A 25,592-nucleotide genomic window follows, 5' to 3' on the forward strand; every position below is an offset into this window, starting at 1 on the left:
ACTTTATAAATACCTAAAGATAGATTTTACTGTATCCTAATGCCCCCTTTTCACTGGATGAAACAGCAGAACTAATAGAAACAGTGCAAGTTTTGATGTTCAATTTGCTGCAGAGAGTAGGATGATTTCTGGTAGAAATGGATCAGGAGGCATTGGAAGCTTGAAAAATTTACTGCTTGCAAAGGGAAAAGGGAGGAACTTTTCTCCCTGCCCCCTTCTCCTTTTTCTTTTAAGGCACTTATCATGCTCCATTGAAAAACAGGAGAAAATATATTGTGCAATTCCATTTTCCTGATCCTACTAAGGAGGCCAGGATTAATTAAGAACCAATGGTGTCTTAGTAGTAGTTATAGCAACAGGACAAGCAAGCACAGCTTCAGGAGCAGGAAGTCTCAAAGGCCAACTAGCATTGCTATTGTTAATGTGGTGGTTGATTTTTAATCCATGTAGAATGGCAGCATTTTGAGCTTCATATAGTCAGTGCCACACAAGCTGTAGGCACACGCTTTAGGAATGTTGTTTGCTGGGACAGAAACTTGTGAAGCCTGACAACTATGATCCATCTGTTGAATCATCTCTGTAATGGATGTCCCAATTCAGAGCATGAGAGGTATGCCCAAGTACAGCAAAAAGAATGCACAAGCTGTTTCGAGTCCAGAATGGGTAAGGAAAGAGGTGCGGTGGCATGCCTGGCACTCTCTCCCTCTTCCTTCTCTGTCATCCTACTCTCCTGCTATTGGTACTGTCCCATCTGCCTCCACTCAAGGTAGCAGTACCATCACTTGTATTCTCTGTTCTCTTCTCCACTGGGGCTAAGGGCAAAAAAAAAACCATCCGCAACCTAAATCGGTAGTAGCAACATGAATGCCTATTATTGTTCCAATCATGCAGTGCTTTAATACCAAGATCAAGCACAGTTCCTCTTACCCCACCATGCAGCAGATCACACAGCTGAGATGATGACAGTGGACATGCAGCCCTTTTAAATTAGTGGGGTGAGGGAGAGAATGCTGGCTTTTAGCTGACCAATGAATTTTTGTTCCAAAAGTTTGAGATCCTGTTGAGATGCACCGTTTCTCAAACAGTTCTGCCTGGTACTTCTCAGAAGATCTGAAAGTGAGTTTACAGACCTTAGAAGAAGGTGACTGTGGAGGAAGGTCTCATCTTCTGTGCCGCTAATGTTTGGAACAGCTCAAATTCCATGCATGCACCTCTGACTTCAACAGCTTACTGGAATTACCCTCAATGATGCTAATGTTGCTATTGTTACCACGACAATTGCTGCCTCATGCATTCTCTGCTACTTCTCCAATGTTGCCAACCTCAAGAGATCAAAAGTTGCCCCCCCATCATGAAATTAAAAAAAAAAAAAAGATTACATTGTGTAAGGGGCATTTTGGACCGTCTTGATTTTTGAGCACCCCCTGCCCATCCCCAGCATGTCTGTGTGACAATTAGTGCTGCCCACTCTCCCACACGTACTGGGTAAGGGGATTTTGGCCCCTGCTGCAGGAGCTCTCTCCTCCACATCTGCATATCCCGTACCCAGCGATTAATCCTGTCCCCCCCAGCCTCACCTCTGGTCCTTCTCTTCATCCCTCTTTTCCAGGCCTGCGGGGTGGGGACCCTCTCTCCCTTCCAGGCTGTTGGGGCAGGTCCAGGGACTCTTCCCACCCCTCTGCCCCTTCCCAAGCTGGGTGCTGCAGGGGGAGGGGGAGGATCAGAGGCGCTGTCCTGTCTGTGTTTCTCACAGTGGAGGAGGGAGAGGAGCAGCATTGAGCTGCTGGGCTCTTTGTTCCCTCCTTCCTTCACCCCTCCTGAGAGTCCAGCGAGTGGAGGGGTGAGACCCTGCTGGCTTCCTGTAGGGCTGAACTTCACAAGGGGGCTGCAGCTTCTCATGTCATCGTGAGACAAGCGTTGGCAACACTGTAATCTTCAGTCAGTGCCACCAGAACTAGTGCATCACTGTTTCTTCATGTGATTCTCCCCAACAAATACCACACATCCCTAAACGTAGTGGATAGTCTGCAGGAAGTCTTGGATGGTACATGGCTAGAAAATGGTCAACTTAAATTTGGCTTCTTTGTTATAGCTGTAAGGTCTAACATGGTGAGAGAAATTGCCAATAGATATTGTGGCAACTTCTGCTGCTTTGCTCATCCCTCAGTTTCTTGGTCATCTATTATTTCCAGAGAGAACCTGAATGTCAGAGTGACGTCATTGCCACAGTGTACACCATAGGTATTCACTTCCAGTGTTTGGTTAAAGCAACCAACAAACTATATGTGTGAAGAGATCTTTGTTCTTTTCTTCCTTTCTTACTTAAAGGAACTTGCTGGCACATACACACTGTTTGAAAAGTTTATTGTTCGCAGAACCTTTTAAGGTTAGTTTGCTTCTAATAATGATTCTGCATATAACCATTTTTAAGTGTTCTTTATGTAGAACCCTCTACGATTTTGCAGCAGATAGTGGAAGATTCTTGATGGAATTTAATTATTGGGCCATTTGGTTTTCATATAAAAAGTTACATTTCCGGAAGAATTCCTATGGGAGCAAATCTTGATCACTTAACTTAACAATTTAAGACACAACTAACCAAAATAAAAACCAGACAGACCAACAGGAAAGCTGTCTCAGGACAGGCTTGAGATACACAACACCTGGTTCTGAGAGCTGTTTTCCTTTACCTAGATAAAATACTTCCTTCACTTATTGGCCACGCTTTTGTCAACTGCCTTTTTCCCCCTAGTTATTGCTTCAGTAATAGATGGGGAAAAAATAAGAAATATTAGATGTGTCAAAACTGGTGCTATTCTGTAGAACCCTTTGGTATAAATCAGCCATTTCTGCCTGCAAATTTCTCTTTTTAAATTCAGCTTTATTATATTTATTTCCCATTTGAACTCAAATGTAGGAAGTTTTTTCCTGCTCTATATCCTCCACACCACCTTTCCCAGGTTGGTGAGGAGCTGCTAAGGTAATAAAATAAGGAAACGGAACAAGAGAGCAGTTAACCAGCATCAGAAAAAAAAGACGGAGAACAAAAGTAGGAACCCCCAACCCCAAACCTTTTACAAATAAATTGTCACACTGGATCAGACCTGTGGTTTACCCGGTCTAGTGTCCCATCTGTGAAGGTAACCAGCATCAGAGGAAGATGCACTGTGTTATAAAGTAGTAGTTCTTTAGTTGCTTTCATTCCTTGACCATAAACATGCTCCTTATACTCTTAAACAACACTTCACTTCTCACTGAACATATGGGCATACATTCCTATTGCCAGAGGCAGGGACAGAATGGAAAGGAGACATCTATTCACCCTTCTACAGGCATAGGGGCAACTGCACACAAGAAGATGAGGGAGGACCAGTGGAGTAATTTTTGTCCAACAGTTGGACGGAACAAGGAGTTGGTTCCACAGATGAGCACTATTCCCCCTCTCCCCAAATCCCCTCACTAAACTATGTCCTACATTTATACCATAAAAGTTTGTGTGTGTGCGCTCAAGTATGTCAAGGATACAAACAACACAAATATCCCTATTTGTAAGATGGGCATTGAGAATTGACCAGATGGATTGGTTCACTCGACTGGCAGCAATCTGGTTATGATATATTTTTAGAATTTCCATTTATGTTAAAATTAATTTGAGGGAAGTTTTTAAGCTGTTGATTTAAATACATCTTTTTATGATTATTTAGCAATGCCTTATTCTCTTTTTTCCAATCTGTTTACAGCTAGGGAAAGAAAAGTTCCATAAGTCTCAGCATTGGGGTTACTGCAATAAAATTGCTATGTTGGTGGCAGAAGATAAACCTGGAATAGGAGGTGAACCATTGCATGGACAAAATCTGAAACCTAAATATAGTGTGTTTCCTAGAGGTGTGGGAAGTGATGCTCCTTCATGGGTAGCATTTGATAAACAGGTATGTAGAAGTTGATCTCTGTTATAAAAGTGTTTTTACAAATGGTTAATTTATGCTAAAAAAGTATAAGATAGGTAGAACCCAGTTAAAGAAAAAGAAAATATTTTCTGTGAAGCAATGGTTAACATTTATTTTTCCATAGTATTAAGTATAGTTACATTGATCAATATACTAGCTGCAACTGTCTAAATAGTCCACCACAAAGCTCCTAACTGGGGATTGGAGGGTATAGTGTGACTTCTGCAGGACATAAAGTATAAGGATGGACAATGATATATTTATTTTTAGTGAAATATATGGGGACCAAGAAATTATCTGGTTATTTTAAAAAACATCAGTGGAGCTCATATATGAAGAGTTACAAGATGTAATTGATAACTTCTATCCCTGTCCAGCGGTGAGCTGTGTGTGTCTCAGAGACCCACTGAAACAGAGTTGAGGCTCTGATTCTACAAAATAATCTGCCTATCTAGACCTTTATGCCTGTGCAAAGCCCCATTGGGACTCCAGATGGGTGTAAGGGTCTGGTTGGATTGATTCGCTTTGTAGGTTTTGGGAGTTAAACTATTATTTTTGTTTTGTAACGGAGTAGTGACATCCTTCAAATTAGCAAGTTATTGAAAAACCATAATATTTGACAGTGTTACAAAATCAAACTGTCATTATGTTTGATGTTTAAAGTTATGTTAAAGTTTTAGGTTCTAGTGACAAGGGTCATTTTGCAGCATTTTGCCTCTTTTTAAAACAAATGGCACAGAAATATTGTGTGACAAAACTATTGTGGTGGTGAAGTATTTGGAGGAATTTCTAATCTTTCAATTTCTGCTTTAAAATAAGTCATACAAGTAACTACAGTTAAAACACACATTCATCTTTTTGGTTAGCCTGCATCAATTATAAATTTATGCAGGGCCTCATCTGCAAACGCATACAAAAGCAACTTTATTCACGTTAGTTGTTCCTTTGAAGTCAATAACACTGCTCACAAGTAAACGTACTAATATGTAGAAGTGTCTATTGGTCCCTTAGTTTGTGAAAGTACTAAGGCCTCAGTCAATCCTGCAAACACCTATGCACATACTTAACTTAGTGCATGTGAGTTGTCCAAATGATTTTACTGGTACACCTCTACCCCGATATAACGCTGTCCTCGGGAGCCAAAAAATCTTACCACGTTATAGGTGAAACCGTGTTATATTGAACTTGCTTTGATCCGCCGGAGTGCGCAACCTCGCCCCTCCCGGAGCACTGCTTTACCGCGTTATATCAGAATTCGTGTTATATCGGGTCGTGTTATATCGGGATAGAGGTGTACTACACACGTGTGCATGTATGCAGGCTTGAGACCCAAGTTTATGAAATAAGGCTGTAAACTACATATTGCACTGTAGCTCACATGCAGGGTGAACACTGCACCATTTTCAGACTTGTGGTTAAATAAACTAGATAAACTATTTAAATTTTGACTTTTAATTTTTTGGTTTAAAATTATTCCGCTTTTGCCCATTTCTTCTTGTTTAGTAGCTTTCCTCAAGATCTAATAATGCAATTAAAATGGAAAGAAGGGAATGTGTAGTACTTCATTTAACCAATTTAGTAGTGAAGAAACAGGTTTTTACGGTTTTCAACATTCAGTAGGAAGTAAGAGATTAAATGCTCACATAAATGAGGTAAGAGTTCACAAATGAGACATTTTGTGCTTGAAACATTACTCATAATTTGTGCATCTAACTATACTATCAGGTAGGCCAAACTAAATGATGTTTCCAGGTGCCCCACAGAGTTTGTTGAATCTCTGTTCCTGGTTGTTGTTGTTGTTGTTTTTGGTATAAAACTTTTATTAGTTTTAATTAAAGAACGAGGACAGATACTCACTAAATTCATATATTAAACAGGAGTCTGCTGTTATATTGCTAACAGGAATATAAAATTCCCCAAGGTTGAGGGATTTGGAGAGGCAGGTGTGTATTATCTCCCTTTTCCTTTGGTATTGTCATAGCCAGGTCATGCGCAGCCAGACCTAGTAGTCAGAGCCAGAGTCCACAGTCGTGAGACAGGAGTTAGCTGGGTCAGGATACCATAAGATCTGAGGTAGGAGACAAACTGGAGGTTAGAACCATAAGGCAGGAACTAAAGTCAGGCCGGGTCAGGATACCAGGGAGTTAGAGGCAGGAACCACAAGTCTGATACCAAGAGTCAAGCTGGGTCAGGATGCCAGGAAATCAAGCCAGGGTAGTAGGCGCAGAAGGCACACAGTCCAGAGAAAGGGGAACCCAGTTCAGACAGCTTCCTGTTCCTGCTGCTGACTTAGGGCCAGCGGGCCAATCGGCCTTCTGGGTTGGAGCCTCATAGTGGGGCTGGGCTTCATGGCTCTCAGGTAGGCTGTTGCCAGCAGGCTGCCAAGTGGAGGGTCAGAGCATGACTGCTCCCATAAACCTTGCAAAGCCCCGGGGGTCATGACCGATATTATCAGTTGTATGTTTCCATTTCTAAGTTACTGACAGAATGCTTTGCTTAAGCACAGTACATTAAGTAAACTGAAACTGCATCCTAGTTAATGGGTAAAATAGCATACGTGTCACTGAGTATGAATTTCACGCTGCGACTGCAGATTTGTAGTTCACTTTTATAGCTATTGTGTGTATCACTGTGATAGATTGACTACCAAAATATTTTAGGACCTTTAATATCCAATAGAAAAAATTATTTGATTTGTCACCCTAAATTGTGTTTATTCTTAAAGCGCTTGTGATTTTTTTTTTTTTTATTAAAACATGACTTGTCATTTTTCAGTTTAAGGCAATCTCCTTTTCTCTTCCCCTCTACCCTCCTTTCTAAATGATTTTGCATTATTGAAATGGATGACTTAGCAATTACATATATTTCAGTCTTACAAAGCATAAGCATAGGGTATAAAGAGAAACAATGTTTGTGGAGCAAAAAGCTTAATTGATCAAACTATTTTAACAAAGTAAAAAAGCAATTGGGCATATGAGTACAGTAATGAATCGTTATTTAGGACCTGATCTTGCATAGAGGTCCTTGCATGTGGGGTCTTCCATCTAGACAGATTCCCATGGGGGTCCATGAGATTCCATTTGGGTACAAGGGACCAACTGCATGGATTCCTGTGCGGATCAGGGCATTAATGTGTAGAGGCGTGTCAGCACATAATGCATCCCATTATTATGGGGCCATGACTGTGCCCCAGAGGTAGGCTTGCAAATAGTCTTCTCATTATAAACCCTGTACTTAGCCTAATCACATCTGTTTAATCAAGAAGCTGAAAATCTGACATGCTTACTCTATGGCAAGAGGAGTTTATTTTGCCAAGTGTGAAGGGTCTAGAGAAAACTGGTTTTCAATAAGAAGCAAGTAAAAATTCCCCCTACTTTTATAATATAACAAAAATAACTAATACTTTTTGGAGTGCCTATAACGGAAATATTAACTTAGTTTTGCTCCTCCCTGGAACAATGATGCTCCTGGGGGTTGGTAGTGGAATGTCTCCTTTGGGCACTTACAAGCTCTGAGAAGAAGGGCATTCAGTAGAAATGTGCTGTCCAGACGGGGCGGAGGGGAGGGGATAAAATCTCTCGTCTGTTCTCCATGCTGATGTGTCTGAAGCACCATGCCTCTAAAAGTCTCCTCATTTAAGAAGCACCTTTGTCTCAACAGGACCCCTCCCCAAAAGGCAGATAATTCTTTATGTGTACCACTCTTGGAGGATTCGGCAAGTAAAGGCAGAATCTTTCTTTGCCCTAGGCTATTACCAACCTTTCCCTCTTTAGCCGTAGTTAATGGAACATTGTATGACTTACAGGAAAAAATAGAAAATGATGGAACCATGACTTCAAAGAGTCCCATGACAGAAGTACTTTTCTACTAAATGTACGAGACAAGGGTTTTTCTGGCACACAGAACACTCTACTGTGTAAAGAACTGAATGGGACAGGAGGACATACCAGCCACTGGCAGCCTCATGGCCCAGGCGCCCTGCACAATCAACTTGGTTCCAGCTTTATTTAAGTAGAAGTACAAGCACTGGTTTTCTAGAGAAGCTTGAGTGGAGAATAACCAAGGTAGAGAGGCTTGAAGGCTTGGAAAGGGATAGGTTCTGGAGGGCTGTAGGGAATGTCAGGAATGAAGCTGGGGATGACACTTTCTCCAGGGAGCGGAAAGAGAGGATGGGGGAATAGTATCTACCCAAACCATTCTCTGGTTCTTACCTCTACCTCTTCCATCCTTGGAGGAATTCTCATTCATCATTTAACATACCTTCTTTGAGATGCTAACTATACATATGTCAAGCAGCCCAGTCACCTCCCATGTTATTCTTGCTACAGAGATAAGATTTAAGCTTCTACAGAATTAAAAATACCATATATACTCGTTCATAAGCTGAATATTTTTGGTAAAAAAGTGACACATCAAAGAGCTGAAGTGGTCTTATAAATGGGTCTACACCAAAATTTGATGATTTTAAACTCTATGGAATTATGGAATTGAATATCTAATACATTGTCGTTTTGTTTACCTGGAGCATCTGCAGGCATGGAGCCCCTCAGCTCCCATTGGCTGGGAACGGCGAACCGCGGCCACAGGGAGCTGAGGGGCTCCATGCCTGCAGACACTCCAGGTAAACAAAACGTCCTGACCTGCCAGTGGCTTACCCTGACAGACCTGGAGCCAAAGTTTGCCGACCCATTTATTGATGTCAATACCACTGCCTTTTAAAGTTGCAAAGGCTTTGTTTAGTGGACTAGATTGGCTTGAAAGGAATACTAAAAGAGCGGTGCTGCAGATCTGCATGACATTTCATAGAATCATAGAATATCAGGGTTAGAAGGGACCTTGGAAGGTCATCTAGTCCAACCCCCTGCTCAAAGCAGGATCAATCCCCAGACAGATTTTTACCCCAGTTCCTTAAATGGCCGCCTCAGGGATTCAACTCACAACCCTGGGTTTAGCAGGCCAAAGCTCAAACCGCTGAGTTATCCCTCCCCATGCATTTTGTCCTCATTTGACCCATGCGTTTTACAAAATGCTATGCCTTACAAGACAATCAGAAAAATACAATGAACGATAGTACTATAGCACTGGTGTCAGTCCGCTACTGTGTAATTTGATCTCTTCATGCATTTCTACCAATGGACCTCATAAGTCTTGAGCCAATATGAAAATATAATGTGCAGAATAGATGGAATCTGTAATAAAATTGAAATAGTCTGTTATCCCCACAGACATGCCAATCTACAGGGATGCTTTGAAATAAAGAACAATAATAATTTGACAGTGATAAAGCAGGTGACATTCCTATATGAAGTCCTACAAAATCTAGAACTACAATAATAATAATCTATTTTCATACTAGTATTTAAAATGAACAATGGTGAAATCAAAAGAAAAAGGTCTGCTTATCATGCAGTGTTCAAACTTAAAGTTGTCCAATATGCAGAAGCAAACAATAATTGCACCGCTGCTCGTGAATTCTGTATCAATGAGAAGCAAGTAAGAGAATGGCGAAAAAATAAAACAACACTAAAAGACATGCCAAGAGGCAAGAAAAAATGTCCGAGAGGTGTACTTCATTTCCTGAGCTGGAAAAAGATCTCAATAATTGGGTTGTTGAATGTCGACAAAATGGGTACATTGTCATTAAAACTGGAATTTATCTGTGTGCTCTGCAAATGTCGAAAGACGACAAATACAAGTCAATAAAGCCATCAACGTTTGTCGCATCAGCGGGTTGGTGTACTCACTTCATGAACAGTCCTGGTCTCTGTCTTCGTCAGCGAACAAAGATAGCGCAAAAGCTGCTGAGAGATCTGGAAGATACAATCGAATCTTTCCAAAGGTGTTTTATAAAATATCTAAAGGAATATGCATTTGAACTGTCACAAATAGGAAATATGGACGAAACACCGATAACATTCAATCTCTCGAGCAACAGAACGGTAACCAGTGTTGGTGAAAAAACAGTTTTAATTAAAACCACTGGCCATGGGAAAAAAAAAAACATTTTATGGTAGTTTTATCCTGTTTGGCAAATGGATCAAAGCTCCCTCCTGTTGTTATTTTTAAAAGAAAAACCTTGCCTAAAAACATGAAATTTCCTGCTGGTGTCATTGTATGTGCACACGAAAAGGGATGGATGGATGAAAGTGGGACTATTGAATGGCTGGAAAAAGTATGGAATAAGAGACCAGAAGCACTTTTTAAGAAACCTGCTATGCTTGTTTGGGACATGTTCAGGACACACAAAACAGATGAGGTGAAAAATGTGACCAAAAATATGAAAACTACTTTGGCTGTAATGCCTGGAGGCTTAACTTCAGTTCTACAGCTGGTTGATGTCTGCCTGAACAAACCCTTTAAAGACAGGCTACGCAAAATGTGGTCTGAATGGATGTGCTCAGGCATGGCGAAGTTGACAAAAGATAGGAATCTTATGAAGCCCGAAATCAATCTGGTCGCCCAGTGGATCAAGGACGCATGGGTGTCTATTCCTTCGGAAATGATAGAAAAATCATTTTGGAAAAGGTGTATCAGCAATGCATTCGATGGGTCAGAAGATGATGCCATATTTGATGATGACACAACAGAGGCTGATGATGAGAAGGAATCTGAGTCTGAAGACGACACTGCCGACATCTACGATGACAATGCAGGTGCAGCTGTGACTGAAGCCGAGTTTAATGAACTGTTTGGTGAATGAGAGACTGATTCGGACTTTGAAGGATTTAAAGACTCTTTAAAGTCTCATATTGTTCTAAGTTACTTGTTTTAAATATCCATTTACTGATTTTAAATATTGACTGTAATTTTGAAGGTGAATACATATTTGTTCAGTTATTATAACAACAGTTTTTTTGTTAGATTACATTAAAATAATTCTAGCAAAACTTTTGAGTGTTTCCTGTGATGCCAGCTTTTAAAATATAGCAGGGGTTGGCAAACTTGGGCTCCCAGCCTGTCAGTGTAAGCCGCTGGCGGGTCGGGATGTTTTGTTTACTTGGAGCGTCTGCAGGCACAGAGCCCCTCAGCTTCCAGTGGCCGCGGTTTGCCGTTCCCAGCCAATGGGAGCTGCGGGAAGTGGTGCCACTTTCCACAGCTCCCATTGGCTGGGAACGGCAAACCGCGGCCACTGGGAGCTGAGGGGCTCCGTGCCTGTGAACGGTCTAGGTAAACAAAATGTCCAGGCCCGCTAGCGGCTTACCCTGACGGGACGGGAGCCGAAGTTTGCCAACTCCTGAAATATAGGGTCAGCTTATGAAAGGGTCGTATAGTTCTTGTTATTTTTACCTTTCCATCTTGGGGGGTTGGCTTATAAATGAACAGGCTAATGAACGATTATATATGGTAAGTAATAATCAAATGGTGTTTATATAGCATTTGCATGAAAGCGCTTTACAAATAGGTGGGCATTAGTGTCCCCGTATGGGAAAACTGAGGCACAGCGTTGAAGAAAGTTGTCTATGGACACACAGCCAGTCAGCAGCAGAGCCAGGAATGGAACAGGTCTCCTTGTCCATTGGATCACAATACATCCAGTTTTATTAAGACTTAAGTAATTTCATCTGAAGTGGTTGATTGTTGCGGGGTGTTGGGCAAAGTTAAGATTGTTTATGTTGACTTCGCTGACCACCAAAAATTTTAGCCAGTATTTTCATATCTGGGTGCCTAAGGTTAGGCACTTAAATCCATGTTTAGAAAACTGTAAATGCCCAACTTAGGCACCAAGTGTGAGAATTTTGGCCTTATTTTTTAACTATATCAACTCTAAGTTGATTGGAGACTATATTGTACTATATAGACAATCTTAACTGATAACTTACAGATTTGTTGTGATTTTAACTCCTAATGTTATTGTACTGAAGCTTAAGTGTTAAGTGACTTGTTAACTTGCAATCAAAGTTACTAAAGTTCTTAAGTTTTTTTTGTTTTTTTTGGGGCAAGGGAAGGGTGGAAGTTAGAAGGGCATTGCCATATACTGTTCAAGTACTGAAAGCTGCCCAGGTCTTTGTTACTTCTGGGTAAATTTTAACCCCTTTTCTGCAGGGCTGCCCAGAGGATTCAGGGGGCCTGGGGCAAAGCAATTTCGGGGGCCCCTTCTATAAAAAAAAGTTGCAATACTATATTCTCGTAGGGGCCTCTGCGGTGCCCAGGGCCTGGGGCAAATTGCCCCACTTGCCCCCCCTCTGGGCTGCCCTGCTTTTCTGTAAAGAGTGATTCTCCACTCTTGTAGTTACATCCTTCTTCAGCAGAGCAGGAAGGACAGCCCAATTAAGAAACAGGACTGGGAGCCAGGAGATCTGCCACAGAACTTCCTGTGTGATCTTAGACAGTGCACTTGGCCCTTCTCTGCCTCAGTTTCCCCAGCTGTAAAGGTGGATATTGATACCTGCCCAGGGATGTGCTGAAGTCTACTTAATTACTATTTGTAAAAGTACTTTGAGAGTCTCTGATGGAAATGCTAAAGAAAGGCAAAGTATTAGCAACTATGTGTTATGTTATGTAGAGAATTTTGACATCTTTAAAAAATTTCCAAGCCTACTTCTGTCAGACACCCATCAGTACCTGTATGGCATGAAGAATGGATAGCTAGAGTCTTTCTTCCATGGTCAATTTTATCTATGGAATCCAGATTAAAAATACATTCTTTCATTATGTAAATCTTGAAAATATAATGATTATGAAAGAGGTACTAATTAGCACTGGTTTGAGCCGGACATGGTAGGGAAAAGTATGCAATTTTCCTTAGTGTTTTCTTGCCTGTTTGTCTATGCCTACTTTCCTGTTGGTTTATATACAAATATTTTTTACAATTTTCCCCAAGCTTGACCTCATGAATAAAGACAATAAATGGTGCCAAATTGTTTAGTAGTTTTGCTATCAGGGCCGCCCCGGGGGGGTGGAGGGGATGGGAGAAGTGGGGCAATTTGCCCCAAGCCCCGGGCCCCACAGGGGCCCCCTGAGCCTGGCCCAGCGGCGGTCCGGTCTTCGGTGGCGGGAGGCCCTTCAGTGCTGCCGAAGACGTGGAGCGACTGAAGGGCCCCCCGCCGCTGAAATGCCTCCGAAGACCCGGACCACCCCCGGGTGAGTACAAGTGCTGCAGCTCCTCTGCTTTGCCCCAGGCCCCCTGAATCCTCTGGTCAGCCCTGTTTGCTATGTGCACAAATGAGTATTAGTATGCAAGAGCAAAACTCACTAGTACATGTAACCATATGGAAGATGTCAGGGTCTCTAGAGGTGAAAGCTGCTGTAGTAAACTACTGAGCAGTGCACCCACAAACATTTTTTTTTCTAGGATTACTACTACTGTAAGTTACAGTAAGGGAGGATCTAAATTTGTGTTTGGGGAGGCCAGGCGCAGCCTTACCTGGTGGTGTGTTTCAGTGAGTGTGTGAATCTCAGGGAAGTTTTGAAGTGATTATTTTGTATAGCCCTAAATAGCACCCAGTTATAGGAAGCTGATATTGGCCTTCTCTGTGACAGTAGCCCGCTGATAGCTTAATATTTGATTTTTTTTTTTTTAACTGGAGTCTTCCTTCTCTACTCAGATGTGGTGATAAAAATGCCATCCAAAAGAATATAAAAATATGCAATTTCATTTGGATTCCTATTCTTATATTTCTGAAAAGTAAATCTACCTGCTGAAATCCACACATTTGTTATTTTTATAATTAATTGTGCATCTGTACAACTTTCCTTTATTGACATCTTTTGTATTGCAAACACACTGGATGAAGATTTTGCTTCTTTATATTTCTTTATTTATGCTTTTTTGTAGGTATTGTCTTTTGATGCCTATTTTGATGAAGAAGTGCCTGAAAAAAATCAAGAGCTATATAGAATAAGACATTGTAAAATATACTTCTATCTTGAAGATGACACAATTCAAGTGGTTGAACCCCAAGTCAAAAATAGTGGAATACCACAAGGTACCTATTTATAATAGACCTTCCTTTGTTTCTTCACCTCTGATCTTTTCCTCATTGAAGTCTTTCTCCATCTAAAAGGATACCTAAAGCATCTGCTTACATAGGCCTATTCTATACTACAAAGTTTTGCCAGCATAGTTATGTCCACTAGGAGTGTGAAAAAAAATCACATCCCCTAGCTGACATAGCTGTCCTGACAAAACCCCCCTGCTGTACTCACAGCAGAGTGCTTCTGTCAGGATAGTTAATGTTTGTGAAGATGGTGCAACTATGCTGGCAGAAGAACTTGTGGTGGCTTACTCCACATCTGTACTAAGGGGCTCTGCTGGCCTAGCTATGCTGGCCAAGTCTTTGTAATATAGACAAGTCCATAGTGTAGCTAATTTTGAGTACAAATCTATGACAAAGAGTATAGATAGAATTCTTTTTCTTGCCATGGCCATTAATGAGTACTTCCTCACAGGCTTCAGTTTAGAGGATCCAGGCCTAGGAGACGAACCTCCTGTTTTTGAAAGAACATTCTGTGACCAAGCTGCTGGGCAAAGTCCCTATTTTTACACAGCTATGATTGAAATTATATGATTATGGGTCTGTCAGCACAGTCGGGTAAACTCTTAGTTTTCCAAAGGCAAGTTGTATATTATAGACTTCCACTCTTGTCTTGCTGCTGCTCCCTTAGAACTGGTTGTTAATTTCTCTATAGAATTCTAACGTTGTTTATTGCCCACTCGGGCAGCATGTGCCTGCCTTTGGTGAGGAGGTACAGCAGCTTTTAGTGCCTCCAGCTGTCAGTTCCTTTATTACTAGAGCTGGTCTTAGCATTTTTTGATAGCGCCTGCTAAATAATTTGTCACTGACACCCCCAAATTAACTGACTCCTGTGCACTGTGTTGACTCCAGTATGCACAGGGCCAGCGTTTTGGGGGAGGGCTAGTGAGTGGATTTTTTTTTTTTTTTGGAATACCCTCTAAATCTAATGGACTGGTTTTACATAAAAACTGTGTGATCTGCAGACCATTGCCCTGCAGCAGAAGTGTAGTGCAGCTGCAGGTCCTTGGCGTTTATGGGGCTAGCTATATACTTCCCAGTATTTGAAATGTTTGCAAAAGATAATAGTACAAATAAGCAAGAAGGCTGGGGACCACTATGTCTCCCCAACCACTGGAGCATTTTGTGTACCTTCTGATGAATTTTAGTACGTACATCGATATGCACACATTAACTACTCAATCACCACAGTCCCCTTTGAGGTAGATAAGCATTATTAATTTCCCCATCTATCAAACAGAGATAAAGCAGAAATGTTACCTAACTGGTCAGTAGAGCCCTGCAGATATCCGCTTTATATCCATGGATATCTGCATCTGCGGATGCAGAGGTGGTTGTATTGTTTACTATCTTAGATGCAGATCCCATTTTTTGTATCCATGCAGGGCTTTAACAGTGAGCTAGGGTGCTGATGCAGGTGCGGATACATATAAAAAGTGGAGTGCAGATCACGGGTTGGATACAAGTTATCACAGATGCGGATTCAAATTTTTATATCTGCACAGGGCTCTACTGATCAGTGTTAGAGGTGAATTCAGATCCAGGAGTCTCTTTTCCTTAAGACAGTGCTTTGTGTACTGAATGACACTGCCTCTCTGGGTGTCGAATGGTCCCTCCTTGTGGTCAGAGGTCTCGCTGGCTGTTCAGTAGGCACTCCTAGTCCTACCTGGGCAAATGCTCTGTCAGGCTCTGGATGAAGGTTTGTCAAATCTGATTCTCTTAATCTTGGAAAATATGAAGAATTTAAACCCTCCATCTGTGATTGGAGATGGCAGCAGGTAAAGCTGTTCCTTGGTTTTTATGATACAGAAATGAGAGAAGCTACTTCTGGGTTAGATGTTCACAGCCTTTCTTGGCTACTAGAATGATCTTCAGCAGCTGGTGCACCTGAAGCTTGAGAGCCTGCAATACAACATAGGGTGCCACTTTGGGGCTTGTTGCAGGCTTGTTTCACTAAAGCAAGATAGAGCAAGACCACTCTCCATTCCATTGGATTTGGGTGTTGGACAAATATTTATTCCTATTGCCCGTGTAGTGGTAGGAGTTGGAGAGGCTAGGCTGCTGGGCTTAGAGTCTCACACAGTTTGCTCAGGTTCCAGTGGAGACTGGAAGGTTCTGACTTATCTCTTACATACTTGATTGAAGCTAGTGCTGACGGCTATTGGAGTACTTTATTTTTTTTCTTTTGGTTCTAGATACTGAAACTTACCTTGGACATTATTGTAGAGAAGCAAAAATACTTTCAGTGCACTATACAGGTGTATCTGGAAGAACTTTATGGCTTATACAACTCTGTCCTGATTCTTTACTACAGAATTAGCAACTATTCTTGAGAGACAAGGTGGGTGAGGTAATATCTTTTATTGGTCCAACTTCTATTGGTGAGAGAGACGAGCTTTTGAAAGGTTGTCTCTCTCACCAATAGAAGTTGGCCCAATAAGAGATATTACCTCACCCACCTTGTCTTTCTAATATTCTGGGACTGACATGGCTACAACACTGCATACAACAACTCTTGAAGCATTAAAATTCATTCAAAAGGACTACTCTGAGATTTTTTTAAAAAACAATCCAACTCTCTGTTGCCACTTGGATTGTTGAAGAGGCTTTATAATTTCAGTGTGTCTATAGCAGAGGTTTTCAGACTGTGGGGCGTGCCCCCATAGGGGGCCATGGAGAAATATTCAAGGGGGCTCAGGCCAGCCCTGTGTGGGTGGGGGTGTGTTGGGCATGAAGTGCCACCTCTACCCATGACTCACCTCAGTAGGCCACCTGGCCTGTAGGTCAGTGTCAACATATGCATGCCCAGTGCTGGCTCTACCCCCAGAGACCATTGTATGCGCCTTCCCCAACCCTGAAAACCCAAGAGGGGAGGGGTAGGTATGGGGGGGGTGCAATCAAAAATTGTAACTCAAAGAGGGGGCTCAGCTCAAAAAGTTTGAAAACTGCTAGTCTGTAGAGAGATGATATGGATAGACAGCCTCTTCAGCCAATCAGATTACAGATTTCAGCCATGTCATTTGAATAAAATGGTCCATAAAGACAAAATGAAGATTTTAAGTGTTCTAAATTTCATGGCGGCCAGTGATCTTTCGGTTGCCTGATGTAGGTAAACTGTAAAATACAATGTGTTATAAGGAATTTATATTTTGTGTTAAATAAATACCCAGGAAAGGTAAGAAGTATGCATTAACTTGGCTTTTCTAAAAGCCAGAAAACTAGATTTTACAGAAGATTTTTAACTCTTTCACACAGTAAATGACAGTAAACTTCTATTACTGGTATATATGAAAACGTCTATTGCGGGTGTATGGTTTAGCCTGAGCACATTAAAAGTACTCAAGCAAACACAACATTTAAAAGCACTGTTTAAAAAAAAAAATCCAAAATCACTAGTTGCCAAGTACATTCAGTTGTAGATACAACAGTGGTCTAATGTTGTTAATATTATTTATATTCTAGTAGCCCTCAGAAGTCCCATTCAGGACTAGGGCCACACTGCATTAGATACAGTATAGATATGAGAAAATGTAGTCCTCACTTAGAAGAGCTTAGTCTTGAAAAGGAGGAGGGTGGGAGAACAGACAAAGGGTGTGGGAAAGAATTACAGCAAATAAGTGAAGAGATCAGGGTAACAATGGCTCATATGTTTCACATAGTTATTTTTATACATTTATTTTTGTTCATACTTACATATTCTCTTTCGAGTGATTGTGCACTTATACTGCAGGTGCATGTGCACCCAATGCACTCGAGTCAGAGACTTTAGCCAGTAGTATCACTAGGTGCTGCATGTGCCCTCTCTCATCTTGTGCACCGAGCCAAGGGCATAAAAAGGGCTGATCCACTGCCTCCCTCTCAGTTTCTTCTCGCAACCCGTGGCGAAAGTTGGAGCTCCCCATATCTTTAGCTTAGGTTTGCTAGCTTTCTAAATAATTGTATTGTATATAGTTATGTATAGTTAGTTCTAGAGTAGCTATAAGTTAGTGTAGTTACTTAGATCTAATTTAGGAAAAAACTGGTCATTTGGAATGAAGAAAAATCATCAGGATTCAGGCAATGTACCACATGCAGAGCCATTTTCCTTGTGACAGGCAGGCATAAAAGCTTTTTGATTTCGCTTGGTGAGGGACATATGCAGTATTTGTACCTCCTTCCCTACCAGGACTAAGAGACTGAGGGATTTCTGTCTCAAAGCCCTGATGAAGCAGGATGATGCGCCCCTTTTCCTAACTGGACCCCAACAACAAAATAGTGAAATCAAGTCGATAAGAAGTGCTCCTACTGCTACCTGGGATCCCAAGCAGAAGTCGATGGGAAAATATTACTCTTCGCCCTCTCCCCCCAGTCACCTCAGAGCATTCCCAGCATTCTGACTCTTCATCTCATAAGAAGGCTTCCAGTAAGCACTCCAGTACTGGTTTGAGGCGTCACAAGCATAAGCACTCACTGGCACCATTTGAGGTGACACTGTCAACTTTGGCTCCTTTGGGGCTATTGAGAGCAGTGTCTTCATCCTTACTTGATACATGGTCAGTACAGCTGATTCGGACCCTATTGGCATTGCCAGTTCTCCAACTATCCTACTTGAAGACTTACCTGTCTCAGTCGTGTTGACTCCTCAGGCATTCCTGTCTGCAAGGGAATTTCTGTGCCTCCTCTTACCGGACTTTTCATTGTTATACCTGGCTCCAGTTGGGGCAACTCAGTGTCTTTGGCACAGTTGATACTTTCAGCACAATCAGCACTGCTCAGCAATGCCAGCGCCTGTGATGTAGTCTGGGCAGACAGCGTGTCTCTCTACATTATTATGCCAGCGCCATTGGTACTGCCAGCACCAATCACCTTGTTGGTACTCCGGCCACCTTTTCCCTTGGTTTCTTTGGATATGCTGGTGTCTTCCATACCCTGACCACTGCAGACTCCAAGGGGGACTGCCCCTCCCTTTTCTGAAGAAAGCTACATTTCTTCTTCAGACTTTGAAAGGGAGAAACTTGTATCACTTTGAAGGTCTTTTAGATCACCTTATAGACCTCTTACCAGGGTTATGGGTCCTAAGAATCAGGACTGGTTTTCCACCCTGGGCTACTCAGACATTGCAGTATCCCTCCTAGCTTTACTAATCTTGGGCTGCTCTGAGGGATTCTAGACCTCCATCACAATCACAATCTAAGGGGAGGATTCCTCCCACTCCAGTACAGGAAACCTCTGGTCAGGCTCCTGCTACCATCCGTTCACTTACTGTATTCGACACAATCGGGAAAGGATAAATAATGGAGGAACCCCTAGATGTTCTCCTCCCTCCCCCCTCCCCCAGTATCTCATCCTCGTCTCCTGATGAAGTCATCAGTCCAGATTCAACATCTCCCCCCAGAGGACTTCAAAGTTATTAACCTCAACATTTGTGAGGTGCTCAGATACTACCATGGTGGGGGCGAAACAGTTACTTACCTGTATGTTAACTGTTGTTGTTTGAAATGTGTAATGCACATATACATGCCACTGTGGCATATGTGTGCCAAAAACACTTGAGTCAAAGACTTTTGCCAGCAGGACCATTAGCTGGTACATGAGCCCCTGCTCTCCTCATGCACCCAGCTGAGGGCATAAAACAAGCTTGTCTGCTGCCTTCCTGTTCATTCCTCCTTGTTGCTGTCTAATGTCCAAAGTAGAGGGGAAGGTGGGAGGATTGTGGAAAGCACATGTGTACAACGCATCTTGAAGCACAACACTTACTGTACAAGTAACCAACCTTTTTATCCTTCAAGTGATTGTGCACATGTACATTCCACTGCAGGTGACGCATCAGCAGCTCCCTTACAGATGGAACAAATTCGGATCACCTGAACAGAGACTGTAATGCTGACTTGCTGGAGTTAGCATCATCACAAGAGTCTCTGGGCCCTGAGCTCTGGGACCCTCCCACCTTGCAGGGTCATAGAACTCTGCTCCAGTTCTACACCACAGTTAAACACTGCCTTAGCCTGAGCCCGAGTCGGTGGGCATGGGCCAGCTGTGGCTTTTTAATTGCAGTATAGACATACCCTACTTGGCCTTTAACTCTCACAGCGTAGGCTACAAAAAGCCTGGGAGAGGCTCATAAGGATCTAATATGGTCCAGGTAGAATGCCAAAGCTCTACAAACATCAAAGGTGTGGAGTCTGTCTTCAGCTTTGGAGAAGAAGAGGGTTTCGGAAAGAACAACAGAAGGTGAAGATTGGTTCGGGTGGAAAGCTGACACTATCTTTGGAATAAACTTGGGATGTGGCCTAAGGGAAACTTTGGCTTTATGAAAGATCATGAAAGGAGGGTCAGCCAGAAGAGCTTGAAGTTCTGAAACTCTCCTTGCAGAAGTGATGGTAGCCAGAAATGCCATCCTCATAGACAGTAGAGGTAGTGAAGTTGTTGCCATAGGTTCGTAGGAGGATCCCATTAGTCTGGAGAGTACTAAATTGAGATCCCATACAGGTAGGGGATTAGGCACAGGCGGGTAAACATTCAGCATACCTTCTAGATATCTGGAAACCAAAAGGATGAGAGAAAATAGAAAATCCATCTATTGCTGGTTGTAGTGAGATATGGAAGACAGGTGGACTCTCCCAGAACTAACTGAAAGTCACATGATTTCAGGTGCAACAGATAGTCCAGTACATGCCTAAATTCTGTTTGATGAGGCAATAAATGTTGTGATTGCGCCCAAGTCATAAACCCAAATCTAAACTTTGCTGCATACATGGATCTTTGCTGCATCTCTACTGGATTTTTCTGTTGTTTAACAAGATGGTTTGACTATCCTGGGAGCACGATCTCTCATGAGTGTTCAACCAGGGATCATCCATGAAGTGGGGAGACTGGAGGTTGGGATGTAGAGACTTGCCCTGGTTCTGAGAGTGGTGTGAAGCGGATAACAGATCCCTCCTTGACAGTGCTGAGCACCTACTTGTCTGATGTGATGTCTTTCCAAGCACAGTGAAAGAGAGAGAGGCGTCTTCTGAAGGAAGAAGATATGGTCAGTGTGCTGTCCTTGATCAAGCAGTCAAAATGAATGCTTGGAAGTTGATGTCTGGTGAGAAGGGCCAGCTGTAGACAACGTCGACTGGCAAAATCAAGCTGGTCTAGACCTTCTCTTCATGGAATCCCGTAATGTTCATGAATCTTATAGTACGGGTGATGTTGAAATTGTTTCCTCTGTCACTGGTGTGTAAACTCTTAGCGTAGGGAGCGTTACATGGGAGCCTTTCAGGCTGTGCATAGCACCATCTGTTTTTCGGGGGAAATAGCTTAGACCCTATGAAGGGCAAGTCCTTGATTGTATTTTGCAGCTCCTTTGGAATGCCAGAAGTCTACAGATAGGAAAAGCACTCATGGAGATGGAGGTGGCCATAGAACACAAGATCCCATAAGCGTCATCAAGTGGTGGTGATCAGGGTGTGAGATGTCCTTTTGAAACCAGAGCCAGGAACTGTTCCTTATGTTCTTGTGGCAACTTGTCATGAAATTTTGGAAAAAATAATAATAAAAAAATGTAGATAAGAGAACTCGATAGTTGGCCACTCTCATTTATAGAGTAGTGGTAGAATAAGCCTTCTGGTCATATAAATCCAGTCTCTTGAACTGCTTGTCGTTGGGAATGGCTTTAAGATGGGACTGTCAAGAGCAGCCATGATCACCAAGGAATTGGGAACTGGTGGGGTAAAAAAGTAATTGAAGTCTGGCTGAGGGACTTGACAACATTTGTCCACCCATTCGACTATAATTGGTATAGAGGTGAGGCTCTGCCAGATGGTTTTCGTCAGCTCCAACAAGGCTTCATTAATGGGAAAGGTAATTCTTTCTGAGGCAGGAGTTTGTAAAATATCAAGGAGGCTGTGTGTATTTTCTTGCACAAGCTCAGCGTGCACTCCTAAGGAAATGGCCACTCTTCTCTCAGGTTCTCCCTCCACCCCCAGAGACGTCCAGTGTTAATGGATTTAACCTCTCAATACCTCTGTTAAGAAGGGAAGTAAAATTATCCTCATTATACAATTGGGGAATTGAGGCACAGAGATTAAGTGTCTTGTGCATAGTCACACAGGAAGTCTGGCAGAACCAGGAAGTGAACCCAGGTCTCTAAATCCCAGTCCAGTGTGTTAACTACAAGAGCATCCTTCTGGTGCTTTTTTTAAAAAGGTATTTAATTATTATTGAAAATTTATGGATTTTTTGAGGGCGAGGGAGCTGCGCTCAAGGTTGAATTTCAGGAGAAGGGATTGTTGGAGTAAAGAGAGTGGATTAAGTGAGAGGACAGCTGAGCGGGGGGAAGTTGGAAGGGTGAGGGGAAAGAAAGTGGAGTGGGAGTAAGAAGGATAATAGTCATGGAGAACCAGGTTGGGTAGCTAAGGGGATGCAGTGGTAGGAAAGGGGCAGAATCAGGGAGAAACAGCGAACAATGGCAGTAGAGGTAAATGAGGGGAAAGAAGTCCACGGGCCAAGTGTCAGGGTTGATAGAATGGTGGTAGAAGACTGAGAAGGCTCCTGCTGACTAATCCTATTTTTCATTTGGAGAGGATATAAGAGAGTGATCTAGAGGGTCTTTCTGGGTGTAGTACTGCTGAGGTGGCTGGAGGGCCTTGACTTATCCCCTACTCTTTCAGCTGCAGATGGTTGCTTCAGTGAAGAGGCTTGGGTTTTCTATTGTCCATTCTCTGTGAGATCTCTCCAGCTTCTGCTGTATCCCATGTAGTGTAGATAGGGGGTGATGTCCTGTGTGGGTCTCTGTGGGCATGGTGGGGTCATGAAAGCTTGTGAGTTACCCAATGTGCTCTCTGTTGTGGCTAGTGCTGGCTGCTTTGGTGACCGAGTATTATATAGACTCACATACCGAGAGAATACTCCAAGGTAGACACAAATGAAAAAAAGTTTTTTCTGAAGCAAAAATAATGAGTTTACAAATGTAAAAGAATTAGCTTACAAACAAAATGAAAACAGCAGAAAATGTATGTTTACCATTAATCAAAACCCCCTAAGAGTAAAGGGTCTCCAGAAATGATTTTCAGAGACTTGAAAAAAGTTTCTGTGAAATTGGCAGCAATATAGGGATGTGAATATGTACAAAATATAAATAAGGCTGCTGTGAAGGAACTAAAATTGTAAACTACATTTAATGCTAGAAGATGAACTGCTAAAATTTGAACTTACAATACTAAAGGAGGAAAAAAACCTTTGGGCTTGTTTTACACAGTGGGGTAATGCGCTCTATGGAGGTGTGATTTCTAAAGCTCACTAAAATGTTGCCCATTAAATGGTTCATATAGACCCTGCTGGTGCTCTTTAACACAGTGCTGTTTGAAGCAGAACTGCATTAAAGCACATTAGGGAACCTTTAGTGCACACCAGCAGAGTCTATGTGGACCAATTAATACACAACACATTAGTGCTTTGTAGAAATCTCGCTTCTGTAGAGTGTTACCCCACGGCGTATACAAGCCCTTAGAAGTATTAGAAGAAAGCTCTCCAAGCAGAGAAACAAATACATTCATTCATGTTTTGTCAGGCCAATTTGAAACTGACTTTGGAGAAACTGGAACCAAAGCTAAAAAATACCAGGACAATCAAAATACACAAAATTAAGTAAGGCTATGGGGGAACAGAGTGAAGGAGAGATCAGTAACTTTGAAAACAGATAAAAACTCCACCTACATCTTTCCAAGGTCAGAGTGTTACTGCAGAACAGAAACAAGAAATCCTCCATGTGCAGAGGGGACAAGTTAGGGTGATTCTAATATCCATTTCCTAATCCCCAGCTAACTGAACCCTGGCTAGCTGACGCTCTCTGTTATGAAAGTCATTTATGTCCCATGGGGTTAACTGTAGTTTCTAGTGCAGCCTAAGCCCCACAATCTAGAGCACAGTTAAGCAGCTGGCTGGCTTCCCCAAGGTCAGCCAGCTGAAAAGGAGAGCGGAGCTGCCTGCTGGCTGGCTTCCCCAAGGCCAGCTGGCTGAAGAGGAAAGTGCAATCAGGCAAGCGAGGTTACAGTTAGCTCCTCCAATTTAACTGACTCTGATTATCTAAAGTTTTATGATGTTTCCTGGAACGTTTAGATAATCAGGATTCTATCATGTTTATTTAGGGCCAGATCATGCTCTCGCTGCATGCTCACACAGGTGAGTGGATATAAGGAGCCCTCTTACGCCTCCATGCTTGCTTTTTCTATTGTGGGATGAGCAGAGGCTCCTGGGGTGTTCTGTGAATGTGGGCTTTGAGTGAGTAGAGCAGGGGTAGGCAACCTATGGCACGCGCGCTGAAGGCGGCATGCAAGCTGATTTTCAGTGGCACTCACACTGCCCGCGTCCTGGCCATTGGTCCGGGGGGCTCTGCATTTTAATTTAATTTTAAATGAAGCTTCTTAAACATTTTAAAAACCTTATTTAGTTTACATACAACAATCGTTTAGTTATATATTATAGATTTATAGAAAGAGCCCTTCTAAAAACGTTAAAATGTATGACTGGCACACGAAACCTTAAATTTGAGTGAATAAATGAAGACTCGACACACCACTTCTGAAAGGTTGCCAACCCCTGGAGTAGAGTGAAGGCTTCACTCATTTCCCTCTGCCTCCCTTTACTCAATGCATGGGCCAACACAGCTGAGACAGTGTGTACGGAAGGTAAGATATACACCAGGAAGAGTGCTGGTGCTGTTTACTTTCCCTGTGGAATTAGGGAGGAAGTGGAGACTCAATTTTGACATAATTTGTTCCCTGGTCTGCTCAGCAAGATTACAATCTAACATTAAACCTTCCTTGCATCCCTTTTTGGTATTAAAGATATCTTGTAAGATACCATTGGACTTGTCCAAATCAAAAATAAAAGCACACTTTAAAGAGACACAGGCAGGGGTGCTCTATAAATATATTAATAACTTCCTGTCGCCCAGACTCCAATGAGGATTGTGGAGAGTCAGTCCACCAGTCATGCCAGAAAAGATAACATGTTCTGGCTCCTGGAGTAAGCATATAGTGAAAATAAATGCCAGCACCACAGGCTGGTACAGAAGAGAAGCTATATTCCAGATAGCAAAATGAGTATAATGAAGAAGAGGGTTGGCCCTACTGAACAGAAGGAGATGAAAAAAAATCAGTAATGTAGTAGAATAGTCTGTTGGATGCTGCACTGTATGAAGTAACATCTACTTAATGAGGTGAAGGAGGTGTTAGAATGTTCACTCATTCTGAGTGATCTGATTAGCTGAGCATGCATACACAGGTCCTCTTATAATGGATTCTTATGGCAATTTTTTTAATGCGGAAATGGTCTCCCCCTGTCCCCCCCGACGAAAGTAGGATAATAAAAGCCTAAACTGTGCTGAACAATGTCTATTAAATCTCAAATTCACCAGTCTAAAGTTTATCATCTACATTACATTTGAAGAAATGAACCTGATCAGGCATAACAATAGCTCATTTTTTTAAAAGGGTGCTTTTGACACCCTCTGCACAAGACATTTTCCATTGGCAAAGTAATTCTTACCTACCTAGCACCAAGATGAAATGTGTATCACAATCAGACACAGTATCCATGAAAAATTAGTTGAAATCGACTCTTGGGAGTTTTTGTCTACACTGGGAAGATGCATCATGTTACAAAACCATCAACTAATGTATTTTAACTAAAATGATAATTAAACATG

General features: G+C 42.2%; 1 protein-coding gene across 1 annotated transcript in view; it reads left to right on the forward strand.

Moving 5' to 3' along the window:
- Positions 1-25,592, forward strand: part of EFHC2 (EF-hand domain containing 2) — a 91,800-nt gene that overhangs the window by 5,892 nt on the left and 60,316 nt on the right. The window contains exons 2-3 of the mRNA XM_054016483.1: positions 3,741-3,929; positions 13,723-13,873. Of these exons, the coding sequence (XP_053872458.1) occupies positions 3,741-3,929; positions 13,723-13,873 (340 nt within the window). The remainder of the gene's footprint in view (positions 1-3,740; positions 3,930-13,722; positions 13,874-25,592) is intronic.

Source organism: Malaclemys terrapin, chromosome 1, assembly GCF_027887155.1.
Source record: "Malaclemys terrapin pileata isolate rMalTer1 chromosome 1, rMalTer1.hap1, whole genome shotgun sequence".
NCBI classification, from domain to species: Eukaryota; Metazoa; Chordata; order Testudines; family Emydidae; genus Malaclemys; species Malaclemys terrapin.